This window comes from Vulpes lagopus, chromosome 8 (assembly GCF_018345385.1).
Source record: "Vulpes lagopus strain Blue_001 chromosome 8, ASM1834538v1, whole genome shotgun sequence".
NCBI lineage: Eukaryota > Metazoa > Chordata > Mammalia > Carnivora > Canidae > Vulpes > Vulpes lagopus.
This window is the reverse complement of record NC_054831.1, coordinates 30,939,113-30,962,969: the sequence shown is the minus strand read 5'-3', so window position 1 is coordinate 30,962,969 and position 23,857 is coordinate 30,939,113. Positions and strand designations below refer to the sequence as shown.

Genomic DNA, 23,857 nt, shown 5'->3' with positions numbered 1-23,857 from the left:
TCTGTACTCTGGGAGAAATTTTTTTTTTTAACATATTAATCACTTGTTTAAAGTCCATACCTGAATATTCTACATAAATGTTGGGTCTGTATCTGTTGCATATTCTTTCTCTTGTTTTCCAGCCTTTCGGCTCTGACATCAGGTATGCTTTGTAATTTTTGATTAATACTGGGCATTATATACAAAAAATTATAGATGCTATGGATGATGATATCTTCATTCACCATGGTGTATTTAATTTTTTCTTGGTGGATGGGTAGTGGATGAGCAAATTGCATTAAATATCCTATTAACAACGATCAAGAGAATTTGCAGCATAGTTTCAGACTTTCTAAGCATTAGTCTATATTTTGACTTACTTTATTCGTAGGGCATAGCACTTGAGGATTTTAGTAGAAAGCTGTGTGTTTACTAAGACTCCTCTTTGGGATGCCTGGCTGGCTCTGTGGTTTGGCTCCTGCCTTTGGCCCAGGGTGTAATCCTGAAGACCCGGGATCGAGTCCCACATCTGGCTCCCTGCATGGAGCCTGCTTCTCCCTCTGCCTGTGTCTCTGCCTCTCTCTCTCTCTCTCTCTCTCTCTCTCTGTCTCTCATGAATAAATAAAATCTAAAAAAAATAAAAACAAAAAAGAAAATCAGGTGAAATTTGATAGTATACCCATTTTTCTGTGTTTTAAGTAGCTTCTTGGCCCTTTATGTGGGATATAGGATTAACTCAAGGAAGTAAAAACACCTTATTTGCATCTTTGCACACTGACATCAAGGTTTGATGATGTCTTTATTTGTGGTTTTCAATAGGAAAGAGTACCAATTAGGAAGGAAGGGGCAAGGTTACAAAAAAGGATATTTTTGTTGATCTTTTTCTTATCAAAGAAAATACTTTTCCTAGTACTCTATCAGTAGACTTCTTATATCATTGGCTAGAATTGGGTCACATGCCCATACCTGGACTGATCACTGATGTGGAGGAATGGGATTACTTACTGGTTAGAACAATCATAATTTGTTCCTTGGAATTAGGCACATTACCAACCAAACAAAATTAAAGTTCTATTAGCAAGGAAGAAATTGGAATACTGTAAGGTAAGCAACTATTGGTGTTTTCCATATAGATTCTGTCCTCAAAGTTAGTCTAGTTGAAGGTGTAAGATGTGGAACCACAGTTGACAGTAACTATATAAGCGTGAAATTGGGTGGTGCAGATTTTAGATGTTACACTTCGATGAAAAAGGATATTATTTTGATATCTCTTCAGAACTGCAAAGAGTGGTCTGGAAGGGAAGATAATATATGAAGTCCCAGCCATAGGAAAACGTAATTATCTTGTGAGACAGTGAATATTTTTTTGTAAGGTATTGGTACCCTTTTTTTTTTTTGGCATAGCTCATGTCGTCCTGTTAACAGTGATTGGAAGCAGAACATCCTAGAAGAAATGGGCGCCTTAGATTAGATCTACTCTCATGGATAGGACAGATGTCAGAGGGGAAGAGCTTGTTTCTGTGTCTGCTCAATATCTGGGGAGCATGGAAGTAGACAGTAGAATAAGCAGTTGGGTATTAGATATTCTTTCATGAATCAGTATCTTTTTAGTATACAAAAAATGAGTTAATCACCGGGAAGTACTGAGAGTGTTTTGGCACATGTGTTGGATGAAAATCTGTTAGGTTTAGTGGCTTTTAAGGTGTAGACTTGAATTTACATCTTGGCCCTGCCAATTACTCCCTCTGCAAGCCGCTTAGCCCCTCTATGCCTTTGTTTTTTCATCATTAAAGGGAAGTAGTACTCTCTAAATGATTGCTCTGAGAATTAAGGATGTGTAGAGACCTTAATACGTAAATAATGTATGTGGAATCTTTAGCATAGTGATTAACTCCTGGTAAGGACTCAGTGTATCGTAGCTGTTTCTTTTTCTTCTCTGTTCCTTTCCTTTTGGATATATTGTACTCTATCTTCTGGCTGTGATACAAAATATTTTCCCAAGGCACCTAACCTCCACTTTTCATTAAGAGGCCTTCTGGTGGCTTCTATTCAGTCTTAGGCTTTGTTAGGTTCTTCAATTTCCTAAAGAAAACTGGCTGAATATAAATAAATAGTTCTATTATAATTCCAAAAGATAATTCTAAAACCACCACTGATGAGAGTCTAATATATAACAGACCTCAGCAAAAATAAAAAATAAAAATAACTTAAAAATAAATACACATACTAATGACTTCTGAATCCTTCTATATAATCTGTCTATCCAAGATACTCTAATGGAGTATCTTGCCAGAATATCATAAATAATTGGCTCTAGTATATACTTAATGATGCCCCCAGAAGCAATGTGGCCCAGCACATACCTTGATTTTTAGACTTCTGACTTCTAGAACTGTAAGAGAATAAATTTGTATTGTTACCACAAAGTTTGTGGTAATTTGTTACATTACTGTTAGGAAACTGATACAAATACACCACTCAAATAATAATAGTGTCTTATGAAAAGTTTCAACCTTATAAATCCCCTGAAAAAGACCTTGGGGATTTCCAGGGGTCTATAGAACACACTTGACTAATAAGCCAGTTACAAAATGCATATTTGGTAACTGAATAAGGAGACTTGTATTATAAGCTACAAGAGTAGAAGGGCTTATATTAAAAGGGCAAAATCTTTATATGTAATGTGATATAATTTTCTTAAAATATATATGTGTTCACACAACTTTAGAGAAATAATGATTTTTCTCTTGGTGATGGAATTTGAGTGCTTTTAATTTTCTTCACGCTTTGTAGTGTTTTCCAAATTGTCACCAGTTTGGCTGCAGATCTATAAAACTGAGCTGAAAGTTACAAGTCATTATAACGTATATTTGTCAATGTAGAAGGATATAATATATTTCTTTAATAGCTTGGCTGGCTTGCTTTATAACTTTTAAATATTTAATCACATGGCAAATGGGTCTTCCTTTGTATTCTTACTCTGGGCAAGAATGTAAATGTTAGGGTTGGGCTTGTGCCCAGCTGCCATATCTCCAGGTCTTTGTACATGTTTCCTTTGCCCATATGCCAATTATTACCTGTACTTTACTTCTCAAGTTAGACCTTACTCCCTCTAGAAGGCCTTACCAGGCTTTTTGGGGTAGGGTCCCCTCCTATGTAGTAAATTGTATTGCTTTTACTGTGTTTGTTTTCTGACTTTCTTTATTTGCCCTCCTAGATTAAATTTATAGCTTGCCCTCCTAGATTAAATTGCACTTTCTTTCCGTATAATTATACCAGTAAATCTTCTTGGCTTGTATGTCATTTATTTTTGATGTCTTCTTAGTTTTGTTTAGAGCTGATCCATTATGATTATGATTATGTATCTTAACCTTTGATGAGCAATCTTATTTCCCTTATTTCTGCCCTTTGGGAGGACAGAATATTAGTATATCATGGACAGCCATATATGCTGTTTATTTTATTTATTTATTTATTTATTTATTTAGAAGATTTTATTTATGCATGATAGACATAGAGAGAGAGAGAGAGAGAGAGAGAGGCAGAGACACAGGCAGAGGGAGAAGTAGGCTCCATGCCGGGATCCCGACGTGGGACTCAATCCCAGGACTCCAGGATCGCACCCCGGGCCGAAGGCAGGTGCTAAACCGCCGAGCCACCCAGGGATCCCCCCTGTGCTGTTTATTTTATCCCTCTTCTTACAATGCCTAATATATTGGCATGCATATAACAGAAGCTCGTTAAAAGGTTGCTGTTTTGTAAAAAATCTAACATATTTGCCAATCATCTGGAATTATTCTTAGGAGTATTTTTTCCTTTTTATTTATTGAACCAATAATGGCTATATAGAGAAAAATTGTGGTTTAACTGGATACCCAGGAAGCCTGCAGTGGGACGTTCAGTGAAGTAGCAGGAACTATGCATATACTCATATTGTTATAGCTGTGTTGCACAGGGACCCAGCACACCGGTGGTGTTGTCTGAGAAAAAGAAGGCACAGGATGGCTATAACAGTATCTGGCTCCTTGATGTTACTGATTGTCATCAGTTCTTTTTTTTTTAAATTTATTTGTTTATTTGAGAGAAAGAGAGGGAAAGCAAGCAGGGGGCAGTAGCGGAGGGAGAAAGAGAAGGAGAAGCCACCTCCATGCTGAGCAGTGAGCCTGATGTGGGACTCAGTCCCAGGACATTGGGATCATGACCTGAGCTGAAGGCAGACACTGAACCAACTGAGCCACCCAAGTGCCCCTGCCATCACTTCTGTTTGTTTTCTCATCTGAAAAATGGATGCAAAATATCTATTCTATGTACCCTACTCAGTTCAGTTTTGGAAATTAAAAAGTATAGTAAAAGAAATGGTGGAAGTGTCGCTGTTATGTATCAGAGTCCTTTGTGGCAAGTTTGGCTTGGGTACTTAAAGTTTAAACTTAATTACACTTTGTACACCTTTCAGATTACCTCATGACATTCAGATAGATTACCCTGGATTCATAAAAATCTTAAATGGTTAACTCCAGGACTTAATAATGGATTGACTTGGAGAGATGCTGATTCTAGAATTGGACAGGGAATATATAAGAAGAGCCCAGATTATGTGTAGTACCAGAAGTAAGGAGGTGTCAAAAAACAGAAGGATGAGGGATTGTGCAAGGAACACAGGAACTAACCTGAAAGTGCTCCAAACGGCTCAAACTGGAATGATTTGAGCAACAAAATAAATAGTGCACAATTATTGGATTGTGACCAAAGTGTAAAATAAATATAAATGAGCATGTATATGTGATGTAAATGATATAAATTGATATAAATGGAGGAAAAGAGACAAGTTTCCCTTTTAGAAGAATTCTAAATGATTTATGTAAATATTCTCCCCTCATGGAGGAGGAGCTTATTTCCTACTTCCTTCTCCCTTAAGGGTGGGCTAGACATAGTGACTTACCTCCAAAGAATAGAGTAAGAAAAGAAGGGGAAAATAGTTACTTTGCATGGTGAAACCTGGCAAACACTGTTAGAACCAAGTAATGAAGGTTAATGTCATCAGTGATATCATATGGATATTACATACACCTAAAATGTGACAGGAAGGGCCCTTTACCTTTGTGTTCTTTTCGAAGACCCATAATTCCACTCTAACCACAAGAGAAACAATAGACAAATCTGGACTGGGACCAGGGGCAGGTGGTGGTGGTGGGGGGGCTTGTTTTGCAGGATACTTAACCAGTCAAGATCATGAAAAATAAGGAAAGACTGAGAAATTGTCGTAGGCCAGAGGAGTTTAGGGAGACATGTTAAGTAAGTACATTGTGGTATCCTGGATTGAAACCTGGAATAGGGGATCCCTGGGTGGCGCAGCGGTTTAGCGCCTGCCTTTGCCCCAGGGCGTGATCCTGGAGACCCGGGATCGAGTCCCAAGTCGGGCTCCCGGTGCATGGAGCCTGCTTCTCCCTCTGCCTGTGTCTCTGCCTCTCTCCCTCTCACTGTGTGCCAATCATAAATAAATAAAAATTAAAAAAAAAAAAAAAGAAACCTGGAATAGAAAGAGAAAACTGGTAAAATTTGGATGAGGTCCGGAGTTTATTTAATAGTAATGTACCACTGTCAGTTTCTTAGACAAATGTACCATGGAAATACAAGATGTTAATAGTTGAGGAAATGGAGTGGGAGATATATAGGACCTCTTTCTACTGTCTGTGCAACTTTTTGTAAATCTAAAATTAGTCCAAAATAAAGTTTTTTAAAAAAATGAGATGGGAAGAGTTAACTTTTAAATAATAAAAGCAAAGTCTCTTTATTGTAGGAAATGTGAATGATAAAAATATAAGGTAGTAAATGAAAATCTTTCATAATCCTACTACCCATAGATAACTGGTAATTTTGGTATTTTTTTTCAAGACTCAATTCTATGCATATTCCATTCAGCAAATAACTATTAGGCTCCTTTTGGGCCAGACACCCTGTTCAGTGGTTGGTGATTGAATTGTTGCTAAGGTAAAAAGTCTGAATGCTGCTGAGATAATTGGAGTTGGTTGCTTTCTGTGAATAAGAATAACAGAGTTTTTTGATAACAACTGCAGGTAGAGAACATTAATAAAGTAATCCAGGAGTAGGTTTTAAGTAAATATAGTGTCCTTGTATGTAGATTTATAGGCAAAAAGAAATTACTTAGTGTAAAGTTGTGGTAGGATTTAGAAATCCAAGAAATGTATTCTGAGTTAGGATGATCTGACTTGGCTACAGTGTTTCAAAGGTTATATTTGTGTGTGTTGTCTTACTGTTTTATCTGGCATGTAGAGATAACATTGATGGCGTTGTTCTAGTAATGAGGCACTTGGCTCTAAATTTGAATTTGGGGCAGCCCCGGTGGCCCAGCGGTTTAGCGCCGTCTTCGGCCCAGGGTGTGATCCTGGAGACCCGGGAACCAGTGCCATGTCGGGCTCCCTGCATGGAGCCTGCTTCTCCCTCTGCCTGTGTCTCTGCCTCTTTCTCTGTGTGTCTGTCATAAACAAACAAACAAACAAGCAAACAAATAAATCTATCTTTAAAAAAATAAATTTGAATTTGACAGGGCACATGGGTGGCTCAGTAGGTTGTCTTTCTCTTGATTTTGGCTCAGGTCATGTTCTCAGGATCATGGGTGGCTCAGTCAGTTAAGTGTCCAACTCTTGGTTTCGGCTCAGGTCATTATCCCAGGGTTTTTGGGCTGTGCGCTCAGTGGGGAGTCTGCTTGAGATTCTATGTCTTTCTCTGCCCCCCAGCACATACACACGTGTGTGCTCCCTTTCTCTCTAAAATAATAAATAATCCTTTTTAAAAAGCCACTAGAAAGAAATGAGCTTAGTTTTGATTGTAATATATAGAACCTTGATTGTAATATATAGAACCTGATGATTTATACTTCAAATATCACCTATAGTTATTGTCATTGCTTTATAAAAAAATTATTTTTTAAAAGTCCACAGAAAGTTAACTGAAATTAAGTTAAGGAGTAATTGCTATATGTATGTATTCTACATCTCTCACCATAATGTCTTGAAGTAATAAATTAACATTTCTCCTGTGCATGCAGAACATAACCTATGAACTGTTCTTGGGAGAATTGAGAAAATATGGTTAAATCATCTTTTGTGTTGTGGTTCCTATTAAGAATTCTACTTGAAAAAACTTTCGGGAGTTATGTGCTAAGCCTATAAAATCCTACACTGATGTAAATACATAAAATCATGGGGGAGTCTATGGATCTGTTTAAACATTTCCAAAATGCTGTCATTTAGAGGAAATTCCTTGGAAGAAACTGTGTTTAGGACAAAGAAGAGTTAACGTAGAAATTTACAAACTCGTTTTCTGTTAACTGATTGATACTGTAAATAAGATTAAACTAGAGTGGTTGGGATCCCTGGGTGGCGCAGTGGTTTGGCGCCTGCCTTTGTCCCAGGGCGCGATCCTGGAGACCCGGGATCGAATCCCACGTCGGGCTCCCGGTGCATGGAGCCTGCTTCTCCCTCTGCCTATGTCTCTGCCTCTCTCTCTCTCTGTGTGACTATCATAAATAAATAAAAATTAAAAAAAAATAAATAAACTAGAGTGGTTTAGGGTAGGGAAGCAAAAAATAATAAATCCACATTAGATGTTAATAGAATTAAAGATAGAATAAATTTCTAACTCAAAGACTTTTGAATTGCAAAATGTAACACATATCAGAAAAATGCATAAAGCATAATTATACCGCTTAATGAGTTATCACAGAGCAGGCACTTTTGCAGCACAACCAGGTTAAGAAAATAAAGCATTGGGACGCCTGGGTGGCTCAGTCAGTTGAGCATCTAACTCTTGGTTTCAGCTCAGGTTATGATCTCTTGGGTCATGAGATTGAGGCTGCCTGGACCTCAGGGAGGGGGAGGCTGCTTGAAAGATTCTTTCCCTCTGTCCCTCATCGCCTTCATGTACATGCACATGCTCTCTCTGTCTTTAAAATAAGTAAGTCTGTTAAAAAAAAAAAAAAAAAGAAAAGAAATCATTACCATACTTCAGAAGCCTCCTCCATGTACCTTAACAATCACAATTCTTTTCCTTTCCCTAGAGGTAAATATAATTTTCTCTTTGTCTAGTTTTTTTGTTGTTGTTTTTGCTTTACTTTATGACTCAATGAGCTAAGTATATATCCTTAAAATTATAATTTAGCACTTTTGGAATGTTTTGGCAGTTTTAGGAAATTACAGATTATTACATAAATGGAATTATATGGTATGTATTTCTTGCTTGCATTTATGCAGTGTAGTTTTCAAGAATCTTTTATATTGCAGGCAGTAGGTATTTGTTGCCATGTTGCTCTAGACTGTATTATTCTTTTTTATGAATATACCACAGTTTACCTGTTTATTTGAATACTGATGGATCTTTGAATTATCAGCAGTTTTTGGCAATTATGGGCAGAATTTAATATTTTGCATTCGCTCTGGTGGATACATGCATAAATTTCATCTGGAGTGAACTTGTTGGAGCATAAATTATGTTTTCTGTAGTGGTGTTCCAGTTCACACTTGGGTGAGCTATGTACAAGAGCTTCCTTTGCCCCACATTCACCAACCTCTTGATATTGTTACACTTTTATTTTTTATTTATTTATTATTTTTTTAAAGATTTTATTTGTTTATTCATGAGAGACACAGGGACGAGGGGGAGCAGAGACATATGCAGAGGGAGAAGCAGGCTCCATGCAGGGAGCTTGATGTGGGATTCGATCCTGGGAAGGCAGGCGCTAAATCGTTGAGCCACCCGGGTGTCCCTATTGTCACACTTTTAATTTTGTCCATCTGTTGTCTCTGTAATGGATTCAGATTGTGGTTTAATTTGCATTTCCTTGGTCGCCAAGGAGGTTGAACATTTTTTCATGCTAATTGGCCATTTAAAAACTTTTTTGAAGTAGCTATTTTAAGTCATTTTCTTGTTTTTCTATTGATGCATCTGAGAAATTTGTAAAGATTCTTTATTTTCTATATTCAAGCTTTTTGTTGGTCATGTTATAAATATTTTCTGTTCTGTCGGTGCTGTTTCATTTTCTGCTTTAGTCTATTTGAGCTACTATAACAAAAATACTATAGACTGGATGGTGGCTTAAACAACAAACACAGTTTTCAGTTTTATATATTTCTCATAGATTATTTCTTACAGTTTTGGAGGCTGGGAAGTCTAATAGCAAGACACTTTCAGACTCAGTGTCTGGTGAGGAGGAGTTGCTTCCAGTTTGCAGTCTGCCATCTTTTTGGTGTGTCCTTGAGGGAACTTTATAAGAGCACCAATTCCATTCCTGACCATGACCTAATCATCTCCCAAAGGTCCCACATCAAAATACCATCACATCGGGGATTAACTTTCAACATAAAAATTTGGTGGGATACAAGCAAACATTCAGTCTGTAGCATTCTCCTAATGGACAAATTATGAACAAATATTCTTACTTGTAATGTGGTCCTTTGTGTTAATCTTGCTTTATGGCTAATGCTTTTTGCGTCTTAAGAAAAGTTTTCCTACCCTGAGATCATGGGTGTATTTTCCTGTATTATTTTGTATGAGTTTTATTTGCATTTCACATTTCGGTCTATAATTACCTAACTGGTGTATGTGTATGTGAATGGATTAGGGTGTATTTAATTTTTTTTTCATTTACACAGCCGGTTGTTCTATGCCAGTTACTAACAAAATCATTTTTTCCTCATTCTTCTCCAGTGCAACATCTGCTATATATCAAGGCTCATGTATAGGAGGGTCTATTTCTTGACTATTCTGTGTGATTGGTTTGTTTGTTTATTTAGCTGTATGCCAAAAGCATTCATTCTGTTTATAATGTTACTGTGATTGAAACAGTTTTAGTATCTGGTAAAGTCTTTCACTTTATCTTTAAGATTATCTTGATTATTCGTGGCCCTTTTATTTCTTTGTAAATGTTAGTGTAATTTGTCATAAAAATGCCTGTTGGGTTTGTAACTAGGGCCCAAGCTATACAGGAGCACCTGGCTTCAGGGTTCCAGACCAGATTTGGCCACCCACTCATCACTGACAAAATTCAAAGACAGTGAGACAAATGATGGTAAAACAAGAAGGGATTTTATTTCAGTTAAGCCAACACCAGGAAGATAGTGGACTACTGTTTCAAAGAGTATCTCCAAAGTGCAGAAAATTCTTACAGGTTTATATAAGAAAAATATAGGACAGAGGTTGATGGGTACATACATGCATGTGGGCCTTAAAGGTCGGTCAGGTCCATCCTTTTCTTGGTGTAAAAAATGTGGGGTCTTGCTGGTGTCAGGGCAGTTGTTATTGCCTGAGGGGTACTTTCAGTTCCTATTATAAGATGCTTTCCCCATTGGGTCTTTTGCCTGAGTTGAATGGTAAGCTGGAAAGAAGAAATTAATCACTTAGAAAGTACAGACTAATGTCAAAACAGAGGTAAAGGCTACTTTCTGGTTTTTTTTTTGTTTTGTTTTGTTTTTACTTTCAGGTTTTTGATTGGCATTTAATTGAGTCTGTAGATCAGTCTAATTCATGAACATGGTATACTTCTGCATATACTTGAATCTTTTTAAATGTCTTCCAATAAAGTTTTAGTCATTCCTAGTGACCTTTGTCTTCATTATTTGTTACACTCATTCCAGGGTGATTTTTATAATGCTACTAGTATTTAGTGCTAATTTTATTTTTAAATTTAATATTGTGTCTGCTGGCATATTTTGAAATACAGCTTTTGAATATTGATTTTTAAAATTCATCAACCTTGCATAACTCTAATTATACTGACCTGTTGTGATGTCTTTTAAGAATAGTCATATCATTGGCAAATAGTGACCATTTTGTTTCTTCCTGTTCTTTATAGTTTTCCTTACCTCTTCTCCTCTTGCTTGACTGTACTGCCTAGGACTCTGGTAAACAGTTGAATGGAAATGGCAATTGCCCGTGTCTTTTTTCTTGTTCTGATCCTGAAATTTTACCTCCAAATTTAAGTATGATGTTAATCTGGATGTTTTTGTTATTTTTTATCAGAGTAAACAGGTTTATATCCATTCCTAGTTGACTTAATATACAATTTAAAATTGTGAATTGTTGTTGAATTTATCATTTTCCTTCCATTTTTTGAGATGATCATTTGATTTGTGTCTCCTTTTTTTTTTTTTAATTTTTTATTTATTTATTTATTTATTTATTTATTTATTTATTTATTTATTTATGATAGTCACACAGAGAGAGAGAGAGAGAGAGAGAGAGAGAGGCAGAAACACAGGCAGAGGGAGAAGCAGGCTCCATGCACCGGGAGCCCGACATGGGATTCGATCCCGGGTCTCCAGGATCGCGCCCTGGGCCAAAGGCAGGCGCTAAACCGCTGCGCCACCCAGGGATCCCCAGTCTCCTTTTTTTTATATTAATAAATAGTTGATTTTCAGATGCTTAAACCAAATTGTATTCCTTGTATAAACTTAATTTGATCATTGATGTATTAATGTTTTGGGTTTTTCTTTTATATATAAATTGCTGGATTTGGTTCAGTTTTGTTTAGGATTATTGCATCTGTTCATAACAGATCACAGGTAGCTTTCCTTTGTCATACTGTTCTCATTTTGGTTTCAAGGTTATATTCCCCTCATAAAGTGAGTTGTAGATGATGCCTTCATTTTCTAGTCTCCGGCATGGTTTATGAAAGACTAGCATTATTATTTCTTCCTAAATTTTGATAGAATATGCCAATGAAACTCTAGGCTTAGAATTTTCTTTGTAGGAAGGTTTTAAAGTATGTTTCAAATTCTTTAATAGTTTTAGCACTATTCTGATTTTCTACTTCCTTCTAGGTCAGTTTGGTAAATTGTAGTTTTTCAAAATTTGCCTTTTTATTTTTCAATTTTATTGCTATAAAGTCATTTGAATGCCTACAGGTTCCATAGTCTTTTTCTTCCTGATAATGGTTATTTGTATTCTGTCTTCTCCTCCCCTCCCTTTCCCCTTCCTTATCTTATTATTGGTGTCACTCTAGATTTATCACTCACTCTTTCCAATAGAAATAGAAATAGCCTTTGTTTTGGGAGTTTTATTTATTTTTTTTTTGTATTTGTTTTCTGCCTCATTAATTTCTGATCATATTTTGTTCTTTCTTTGGGTTTATTTTGCTGTTTTTTTTTCTAACTGAAATGAAACGTTAGCTTCTTAATTTTAAGCTTCTTTTTAGGTGAATACATTTAAAACTATCAGTGTCCCTCCCAATATTGTTTTTATTTCCATGTCATGTGCCTTTATTATCATTATTACAAATTAAAAACAATTTGTAACTTCCATAATGATATCTATTTTGACTTAGAATTTATTTAAAAATAATTTCCAAACATGATGAATTCCTTGTTATTTCAAGTTGATCTTGAACATTATTGCATTATTGTCAAAGAATATATATAGTGTAATATTGATGTTTTGAAATTTTTTGAAACTTGCATTGTGGCCTGGGAGAAAGTCTTTTTATGTCAGTGTTTCACCTATGCTATGGAGAGTATGTAATGTGAAGCTTTTGGTTAATGTTTTTCATTATGTATCCATCATGTAAAGTTTGTTATTTTACTGTTGAAATCTCTAGTTTCCCTACTGATTTTTCTTTGTTTCTTTTTTTTTTTAAAGATTTAAAAAAATATTATTCATGAGAGACACACAGAGAGAGAGGCAGAGACATAGGCAGAGAGAGAAGCAGACTCCTTGCAGGGAGCCTGATATGGGACTCGATCCCAGGACCCTGGGATCACAACCCAAGCCAAAGGTAGATGCTCAACCACTGAGCCACCCAGGTGCCCCTCTCCTTGTGTGTTTCCATCAGGTATTTAATAGCAATGCATTAAAATTTTTTCTGTATTTGTAGACTTATCTACTACAGCTTCTTGTCATTCTTTAAATTTTTGCTTTTACTTAGAGTTCAAGTTATTAGGTCATATCTTCTGGTGAATTGAACCACCCTACTTTTTCTTTGAAGTCATTTTCTTTCCAATTATACTATTTTCTATCAAATGCCCTTTGATATCATAGCTACCCAGTTTTCTTTGGATTAGGGATTGCATACTCTATTTTTTTTAATCCTTTTACTCTCAGCCTTTCTACATTGGTATGTTTTAGCTGATACTTTTATAATTACATAGTTGGCTTTTAAAAATCCAATGCGGTAGTATTTATCTTTTAGTTACAATATTTTAGTGTATTTACACTTAATGTACATATTGTTATGTTTGCATTTCAGTATTTCTAAAACTTAGAAATCTTAATATAGTCTTTTATTCAGTCTTTATACCAGTTTTTATACATGCATAAGGATATCTGACAAAATTTTAAGATTTATTTATTTATTTTAGAGAAAAAGTTGGGGGAGGGGCAGAGGGAGACAGAGAGAGACTCTCAAGCAGACCGTGCTGACCTTGGAGCCCAACATAGGACTAGATCTCACAACCATGAGGTCATGACCTGAGCCTATATCATGAGTCAGGCACTAAATCAACTGTGCTACTCAGATAGCCCTTGACAAATTTCTAGAAAAGGATTTGCTTAGACATTAAAAATATTGGCCATTTTGGTTCTTTTTTTTTTTTTTTAATTTTTTTGGATCTGACTTTGAGAAAGTGATTCATTGTATGATGTTTATGACAGATACTTTTCTTCATGTTTTTCATCTTAAGATACATTATTTGGGTAACCAGATAGCCATGTTGAGAACGAAATGCTTTATGTTTGTGAGGTATGAATATTGCAAAAACATTCTGTGTTTTTTGTTTATTTTTTGGCTTGTCATGTCTGAAGAATTTCCACGTTCTCTTTTTTTGTGCTGCAGTAGCTTTGCAGCTGTGTAGCTTGACTTTATTATCTTTCGTGAAAGCTTTACTACCTCTTTTTTTTCCTCTGATGCTTTTGCTCTGGGAGGAGAATTGACAACACAAGTTAAAGTTTAATGCCATTTGGTGTGTCAAATGTAAATGTAAAGCAACTATACTTAATGGAATGTAAACTAAAGTTCATTTGACACTTCTAGTAGCAATATATTAAGTTTGAGAGGAAAGGATGTAATTATTTGTTAATGTTTATATCATACAACTGATTTTACTTATAAAAAAAGTACTTTATTATAGAAAACTTAGAACATAGACAAAGGTATAGGGAAGAGATGTTTTTGTTCTCAACACTTAATAATTATCAATTCATGGGTAATTTTGCTTCATCTCTACTACTTTCTATTAATTTGAGATACATCTGAAACATCATATCATTTTAGATAGATATACTGAGGAGCAGCCCCAGTGGCCCAATGGTTTAGTGCTGCCTTCAGCCCAGGGCGTGATCCTGGAGACCAGGGCATGGAGCCTGTGTCTCTGCCTCTCTCTGTGTCTCTCATGAATAAATAAATAAAATCTTTTTTTAAAAAACAGATACACTGATACTCACCTTGATCAAACTTTAGTCATGCTCATCTGGATTTTCTTCCGAATGGGGTCTCAACTTTGGTCTTATGTGTCTGTTTTTGTATTGCTCAGTTTTGGTGATAAGCTTGGTTTAGCTAAAATTCTGTACCTTCAACACCCCCGGGTTCCTTAGCCCCCACCATCTTCCAGGTGATATCCTATCACCCTGGGCTGCCTTCAGCAAGAATCTTGTTAGATCTGTTTAGCCAGAATCCTTCTTACCCCAGATGTTTCCTCTTAGTAATTTTTCATCTACTGAACACCCCCCCCCCCATCCCTTCTCCTTGGATGTTAATTCCTACTGTTTTCTTGTATTGTGAATTAAGCCACTTTCTATATGGAGATCTCTTTTTCCCCTTTTGCAGTAGTCCTGAATAAAATGTTTTTTTCCTTTTTAACTATTGTACAGTTGTATATTTCATTACATACCTCTAAAAGATAAGAATTCTTTTGTAGGCTATTATCACATCTAAAATAACACATCTAAAATATAACTGTATAAAATCACATATCCTGTGATTTTACATTTCTTCAATTATTTCATAAAAATATACTTTGAAATTGGCATATCTTTTAAGTCTTTTGTTTAATTCTATAGGTTTCCCCCCTCCCCTTCCTTTTTTACCCTTACTATATATTTGTTGAAGAAATCAGGTCATTTGTTTCCCAGTTTGGGTGTTCCTGATTATGTTCTGAGCTGTCATTTAACATGTTACTGTTTCCTGTTACTTTCTGTAAATTTGGTAGTTAGATCTAAAGGCAAAAAAAAAAAAAAATCTTTTCTTTCTTTAAATATTTTATTTATTTTTGAGAGAGCACAAGAGAAGGAGACCAAACACACAGGGAGAGGCAGAGGGAAAGGGAGAAGCAGACTCCCCACTGAGCAGGGATCACAATGTGGGACTTGATCCCAGGACTCTGAGACCCTGACCTAAGCCAGAGGCAGACACTTAACAGACTGAGCCACCCAGACACCCCCGTTTTTTAAGTACTTCTAATGTTGTAGATTTCTTGGATCATGTGTGTTAGAAGGGACTTGAAGATTGAACATTGTAATAACTGTGGTTATATATGCATAGTTAGAATACCGTAGTCATCTATTCTACATCCCTGATTTAGGGATGGTTTAGGAGAGGTTGTGGCTTATCTGAAATTCCACATCAATTGAGGATGCATTTGGAAGTAGAAATATCTTCCCCTTCTGAATCTTCTTTAAAGATTTATTTATTCATTTGAGAGAGACAGAGCATGAGCAGAGAAGAGAGGGAGACACAGTTTCCCCACTGAGTAGGAAGCCTGATTCTGGGCTTAATCCCAGGACCCAGGGACCATGACCTGAGCCTTAGGCAGACCCCAACGACTGAGCTACTACCCTGGTGCCCTCCCCTCTTCTGAATGTTCAAGTCCTTTGTTGTGTTGCCACTTTAGTGTTTTTGATTTTCAGACCTTCCATTCAGAGTATCATCCCCTGTGGAACCTCCCAGCTGTGACTGTAAATTCTTAAATTTGTCTTTTGTTCTCTTTCCACTTGAGCCCCATGCTGACTATAATTCAGTTTATTAATCTGATAATACCTAAACTGTGTCAAAGTCCTCTTTTGCCACACCTTCCAATCTATGTGCCCTTCCCTAAAGTTTAATTGGAGAGTGCTTTAGCCTGAGTAATAATTCCTTTACCATAAGCAGAAGCATAGCCATGGCCCCCTTAAGCATGAGAGATGTGTTTACTTTTGAAAATTTTTTTTGACTTTTAGATTTTTTATTACAAAAGTAGAATAATTATTAAAAATTCCAATAGGAAGTAATACATTTGTTTAAAATTTAAAACATAAATACCAAATGTACGATGATCCTCTCTTCTATCTCTTTCCTTCCTCAGTGATAACAATCATTAGGAGTTTGGTGTGTCTCATTCTAGACTTAACCATACAAATACAGTTTATATATTATATATTCTCTTACATGAAGTTTTGTTCTTTATTTTTTTAAAGATGTTATTTACTTATTCATGAGAGACACAGAGAGAGGCAGAGACACAGGCAGAGGGAGAAGCAGGCTCCATGCAGGGAGCCTGATGTGGGACTCGATCCCAGGACCCTGGAATCACACCCTGGGCCAAAGGCGGATGCTCAACCACTGAGCCACCTAGGCGTCCCCAAAGTTTTGTTCTTTAAAGACAATTCAAAATTTTGGACTTACATCACACAACTTACTTATGCAACATGGTCAGTATATTTTATAGGGATGGTATTCTTCTTCTAGTTAGTGCTAGGTAGCTATAATTTTCATTTTTCCTTTAAGACTTAGTTGTAAATCAGGAAAAACAAGTTAAGAGAGTGCCTACAAATACCAGGAAAATTTACAGATAAATTTTTTTGTATAAAGGTATGGAACAATAGTATCATAACAACTAAGTTATTCATGAATGCTATATAGCATGTATTTTTTAAAAGTCTTAAAACAGTAGAATTTATATACCAAAAGACCTCAAAGGAAGAAATTTACATTTAGTTAATTTGGTAAAATTAGCTCACTGTCAAAACTTGTTTAAAAAAAAAAAAGCCTAAGAAAATTAGAAAAATACAGAAAACGGAAAAAAACCACACAGTCTTTTTTTTTCATGCACAGTCTTATAGTAAGTGTTAATAGCCAAAATCAGAATTAAATAAAATATTCCTATTGTAGTCTTTTATCTAGCCTGTATTTCTTTCTTAAAATCCTTTTTTCCCAAATCAGGTCAGATTTTATAAGAAGGGCTAGTTTTCTCTGAGGTTCAAACTTTTTGAAATATAAAACTTTATTTAAACTAATTTAAAAAAGGATCCCAAATAACTGTAATGTACCAAATAGAATTACTCTCTTCTTTTTACTGCCACTTGAGTCCTTTCCTTCTCTTACTCTAGTTCTTATACAAATGCCTTGACTTGGAGTGGGCCTTAAAGATTGGCTCATTCAATACTTAGGAAAACAGATTTTACAGAAACCCTTAGTCGTATGGTATTGCTACTAGCCAATAGAACATTTTTAGTTAGTGGCACTGCAGCAACATAACTTATTTCAGAAGAATCTCCTAGTCCAGAGGAATCACCTCAGAGAAGCTGTAAAAATGTGCACTCAAATGAGCGTCAGCTTTTTTTTTTTTTTTTTTTTTTAGGAATAATAGATTGAAACAAAAAGTTACTTTATTTCTGAATTTCATAAAAATTTTTAGTGAAGAGACTGTTGGAGAACACTTTGAGACACATTTTACTAAAAGCCTTTTTTTTTTTTTTTTTTCCTGAGAGCACAAAATCTTCGTGAGGTAGGAAAAGTAGGATAGGAGAGAGAGAGAGAGAAAAAAAAAAAATCTCCTATGTAGTAAACCTTTTGGCATAATTTCACAAGTAATAGCTAAGTTATTTGGTATGTTAAGTTTTCTTCTCAAAACCTAGAATGTCTTACTAGCTAGCTCCTTGAAGGAAGGAAACAAGAGGCTGTTGGAGGGGATTAGGGAGATAAAACACTAATCAACTGTTCAGTTACTAAATTTTTTAATCTACAGAAGTCTGTAGTACATTTCTGATAATTAAGAATAGACTTTTAAACCCATTTTTAAATTAAAATTTTAATGAGAATTTTTATAATAAAACCATACACTCTTACTAGTATGTTCCTCCCATATTTCTACATCAGAAATAAAAAGGGGCATTGTCCACATCCAGTATTTCCTTTTCACATTGCCGTATTACATACTTTGTTTCCCTTATATTTATCTTAAAATGGAAAAGAATGTTTCTTTTGTTTTACTGTACTTGCCACTGATGTTATAGAAGCTGTATTGTGAGTGCTTTAAAATTCTCAAACCAGTTTTGTCTGTTGTACTTGGAGCTTAGTCATCATCATACGTAGCAGGACCTGATTAAGAAGGCTGTTCCGCCTCTAAGCCTTGCTAGATTGTAGCCACTAGCAACCGGGCTGCAATAATTTCCCTTTGATGACATCATTCACTGTGGAAGAACCCAGTTGCTTCAGTGAGTCGAACTACATACAGTTCTAACCCTCATCAAATATGGCATCTCCCTCGCTTGCTGCAGCAGGGGTGGAAGAAATGCCAGTTTTTTTTTAAGCTAGTGAGCTTTTCTTTTTCTTTTTCGTCTTCTTTTTAAAAATTCTAATCATGGATGCTGCTTCTGATCCCTATTTGCCTTATGACGGGGGAGGAGACTGTATTCCCTTGAGGGAATTACATAAAAGAGGTAATACCATCCCCTTGCTGTGAATCCTCTGTTGGTATGTTTTGCATGTGGCTGGGCGGTTCTGTAGTTTAAAACAGGTTCCGGATTGTCCTTTAAATATTGCAGTATGTTGTTTAGTTGCCCTATAATGTTTTAAGGGGCAAATGCCGCCTTCTGAATGGCTCTGTAGTCGTCCCTGATTGTTTTCTCTGTGCAGATTAGTACTGCTTCAGATCACATCGGACTTGGACTCGTACTCTGACTCCATCTTCTATGTGAAAATCCTCTTGCTATTTAACTGCGAAAATGAATTAATCTGCTTTTACAGCTAACTAGTGTCATGTTAGCACCTAAAAAGTAATGTTTTTTAAAAAACTTACGTGTTTCCTTTCATTTACACAGAGAAATCAAGTATGTGTCTGTGCACCTGTGTGTTTCAACTGCTGCCAGTTCCTATGTAGCTTTTGCCACCACGAAGTAAATTTATAGTAAAAGCTCTCTGTCTACATTTTAGAACACTTGAAGATGGCAATAAAGATGAACAAATTCTTAAATTATTTTTTTTCATTTAATATCTATTTCAGCTGATTAACATTAACTACATTGTCTCCTACAGGTATTTTATGAAAACTGATACGAGTAAAACATTTAGGGTAATTCTTACACGCCAGAAAAAATAATACTCCGTAGTTTGTAAAAACTGGAAAAGCACCCGGCATTCATGTAAATCTTTTGGAATGCACTGCCTGGGTCTTCATAAAACTGATTACTTGTTAATAGAACTGTCCTTTTAAAATTTTTCTTAAAATAATCTAAAAATAGACTAGTTGGTAGTTCTAGAAAAGCAATTGAACGTTAAGAAAAATCTCAACTAGATGATTTCATTTATGAGCCACATTAATTTGAATTACAGCATGATATTATAAACTCATTTTATGGTTCAACCCAAACTTTGGTTTATGAAACAAATAAGGAAGTCATGAGCATATTTAGCTGATTTATTTAAAATATAGTTTGTATTCTGATAACTTTTTTTTTTTTAGTACTAAGTTCTGTTAGGATTAGAAAATGTTAAGGTATTCAGCAGATATTTACTGGTTGCATTATGTCTGTTGGACACAATTTAGGCTCTGAGCAGTTGTAACATTAGCTATCCTGTAGTATTCTGTTGTTTGTAAAAGCTTTTCAATTTTGAGAAAAACTATACGAAGATCATGTTAACATATAGTGTACTTTTTCTTACAGAGTTTTTCTCAATAAAAATTTTCTATATAAGTATGTATACATATTGTTTTAAACATTTGGGGAAATATTTAAAAGCATAAAGAAGAAAATAAAAATTTCTCATTATCTTACCACTTGGGTTTTTTTGGTTTGTCTTTTAATTTTCCAATTTTTAATGTGTTCATAAACTCTCCTTTCTCGTATGTTTTCATCACTCCTTTTCTGGTAAGGATTTCTTTAAATAGGAAGCAATGTGAATGAATGGTGACTCTTCAAATGTCACAGTATTTGCTAATCAGTAATTAAACTGTAAAACAAGACAAACTGTGTTTTCTCTGAGCTATTACAACATCTGTTTCTTGATGGTGATAAACCAGAAAACCTGGGCTTGGGAAATTTAGATTCTCAGTGTTGGGCTTGACAGTCTTTGAACTTAATATGGACTCGATCTCTATGAGATATGCAAATAATAAGAAGCCAAAGCTTATGTGAGAGTAAGGCATGGTTATTACTAAAACAAACGTAAGCTTTTTGTTTCCCTTATATTTTCATGAATAGTCTTTTAGGAATCTTGCTTAAGGTCTAAATCAGGCACATTCTTAGCAGCCCAGATAGGTTCCTTATCCCTTGATGAGACTTACTGTAATATAAGCCAACGTTATTTGAAAGTAACATTGTGTCTTTGTAGTACAGATCAGTCAGTTATTAGGCCCACTTGACTGTACTGTGGTATCCTGATATTTATGGATAAGAGGTTATTTGTTTTCCGTAATTTATGACCTATTGTAGCCATGGGTCAACACAAAGGAACTGGAGATGTAGAAACAAGCAGCTAGCATAAATCAAGAAAACTGAATCAGCTTTCTTAGGAGGATGAAATTACCATAACTAGAAAGATTTCTTTAGGCTGATGAAGAATGAAGAGGCAGGTAATCAAAATGTAAAATTGTAAAGGGTATCAACAAAATAGATATGAATCTGTTACTGAATCTCTGAATGCTAGAGTTAGGGATTACCTTTGTGGAGTAAATAAAATTCAGTTCTATTTTTCAAAGTGAGATGGTAAATGATGAAGCTTTCTACTTAAGTTGATAATGTAGAGAAGACTGGAAATGTAAGTAGATTAAACATAGAATTAGTTAATATGTCGATAGATTAGAAATTAAGAAATGCCCTAAAATGCCTTTTAGAAATAGCTATGTCTGATGTAAATTTCCTATACAGAAACTATCAAGCTTTTTCATAAAATGTGTGTTCCATTTTTATAAGGAAAAGAATAAAAAACTTGGTTAATTTGGATGTTAGCTTTAATACTTTGACTTTTTCTTAATTTGTTCATGAAGTTCAAGCAGTTTGGGGAGTTGAATTCTTTTCTTCTATCGGGCCTTTCTTTTACACCATGAGGGCCCTTTAAAAATTATTGAAGATTAAATATTTCATTCAAGTATTTACTGAGTTCTTGTATGGAAAAGGTCCTATTAGGTGCTGTGGAGAATGATGGTGGTAGTAATAGTAATATTAATAATAGCTAATATTTAGTATAGAATGTACTGTTTGCCAGATACTTTGTAAGTGCTTTGGTATATTCATTCATGTGTAACAAATCATTTAATCCTCCTCACAGACTTGTGACTTAGGTCCTGTTAGAATCCCCATTTTCCTATTGACAGAACTGAGGTAAAGAAATCATGAAGGGAAGTTAGGATTCAATCCAAATGATTTGGCTCATGCTCCAGTTATGGTGAAATAGTCCCTCTCACTCTGTATATCCATGCTAATTCGTGGCATTTGGAGCCTGGCAGGGGCATTAGAAAGCTTCCCAAGTTTAAAAACAAAGAAACAAAGCCCAAGGAAGTTAATAAGTTTCTATTGAGTGGTATAGAGTGCCTGGTCTGTGGGATTTTAGGGGAGGAAGAGATCAGTCTCCTTTTGATGAGTGCTGTCGAAGTAGGCCAAGGTTTCAAGTACACAAGGAAATTTGATAGGACATTCCTAGTAGAGAGAGGATAGAATGAGTAAATGCTCTGATGGGAGTAAATGCCTAATATGTGGTTTCCTGATTAGTTTTGCTTATCCATGGGGCTATTCGGGGGCAGTATAGCTAGGCAGAAGAGTGCCAGATCCTAGAGGAGTTTGAATGCCAGACCAATTATGGTCTTAAAGAACAAAAAGTGGGGAGCTTCCTAATGAGATAAACTTTTGGGGTCTTAAATTTCTCCCTGAAGTCGTTCTTGATATTCATTAGCTCAGAAATGTATTTGGGTAAAGTATATATTTTTTTATTTTATTTATTTATTCATGAAAGACAGAGAGAGAGAGAGAGAGGCAGAGGGAGAAGCAGGCTCCACGCAGGGAGCCGGACACCGGACTTGATCCCAGGTCTCCAGGATCAGGCCCTAGGCTGAAGGCAGCGCTAAACTGCTGAGCCACCCAGGCTGCCGCTTTTGTTACTAGTATAATAGATGAACTTGTTCATTTTTATCTCCTCAAAAAAAGTATCATTAACATTTTTTGCACATTATTTGGAAATCCAGGTGTTAGATGATATTTTTACTGCCAAAAGGACGTTCTTTAGGCTCTTTGTAAAATGATGTTCGGATGCAGGTCCTTACTGTACTTCCATTACCTCTTTTTGCCAATTAGAAAAATTTTAAATCTCTTCTTACAAATTTATTCATATAAGTGTAAATTAAAAAAACAAATATTCTTTATTTGATGTCAGGAACTCTTTGTATTCCAAAACAATAGTATAAAAACAAAGCCTGTGTTTAAATTTATTTTGCTCACAGTATCGGAACTTAAAACCTTCACAAAAATCTGGTTCATATTACTATCTCTAGCTCTATTTTTCTAAAAATAACGGGCATTTTACTATGATTATTTTTTTATCTTATGGCTTGTCGTTAAGTCAGAAATGCTTTGTGTATCAAGATTTCAAAATGTGAGCAAATTTCCTGCCATATAGAGTAGGTTTGTAATTTTGGCCATTTGCCTGCCATTGAGATCTCTGCTTTGTGACTACACAAAGCCACAGGAGACTGGTGGCTTAAATTATATTTGAAAGTTTTGTTTTTGTTTTTAAATAAGCATATGTTTAATTTGTACTGTTGGGAGTCCATTAAAACCTTAATTAAATCAAAAAGATTTCTTTCAGTTTATTCCTCTTGCCACTCAAGAAAGCAAATTTCATAAGTCTTTTATTCATATAATAAAAGACTCTTACAAATGTAAGAGACTCACATTCTCTTACATTTCAGAGATAACAAATAAACATGGAATTTGTTTCCAGTTATACAGGTGTCTTTATATCCACTTTATTATTTCTACCTAAGGATGTGGCTTTTTATTTTGGGATGGCAACGGAACAGAGAAGAAAACACTGAATTGGGTAATGGACTCAGCATTGCTTTTGACTGCCTGTATATCTCTGGTCAACTTCTTTGGAATTTGGTTTTAATTTCCAAGTCTTTATAGTTTAAATCTTAAATATGACTGTGGATGGCAGAACAAATTTCAAGAGCATATAGTTTCTTCATTTATCCAGTGGACATTTAATTGACCACCTACTAAGAACTTTGCACTGTGCTTGCCATTAACCTTTTTAATCTTTCATTTGGGAGCCTGTTAACATTCTGGAACTTCCACTATCAACTTACATTTACTTTCCCCTCCCTCACCAGGATGATCATTTCTTATCAGTAAGGTCACAGAGGGAAGAAAAAAAAAAAGCACAATGGGGACTAGACTTCCTGTAATATACAGAAGAAACTGAGTAGTCAGAATATGTAGAATTTTGGGTTACTGGCTGCCTTTTTTTTCGTAATTAAAAAAAAAGTGTGTGTGGTGTGTCTGTGATAGGATAGTAGTCTGCATTATGATTTTAAGTGCCAAGGATCACAGCTCTTGTATCTTTTGAAATGGACTCTAGAAGTAGTTAAGAACTAGTCTTAGTAAATAAATGCATACCTGCTTTTTC

General features: G+C 35.4%; 1 protein-coding gene across 5 annotated transcripts in view; it reads left to right on the top strand.

Moving 5' to 3' along the window:
- The window catches only part of CLCN3 (chloride voltage-gated channel 3), a 90,280-nt gene that overhangs the window by 19,391 nt on the left and 47,032 nt on the right, over nt 1-23,857 (top strand). Inside the window, exon 1 of one of the 5 annotated variants that reach the window (XM_041766478.1) lies at nt 18,383-18,678. The exons of 3 other annotated variants lie outside the window; for them this stretch is intronic. In XM_041766478.1, coding sequence (XP_041622412.1) covers nt 18,600-18,678 — 79 coding nt within the window. In that variant the 5' untranslated portion in view covers nt 18,383-18,599. Of the gene's footprint in view, nt 1-18,382; nt 18,679-23,857 lie in introns of those variants that run through there. One more of the 5 variants, XM_041766480.1, reaches the window with a different exon arrangement.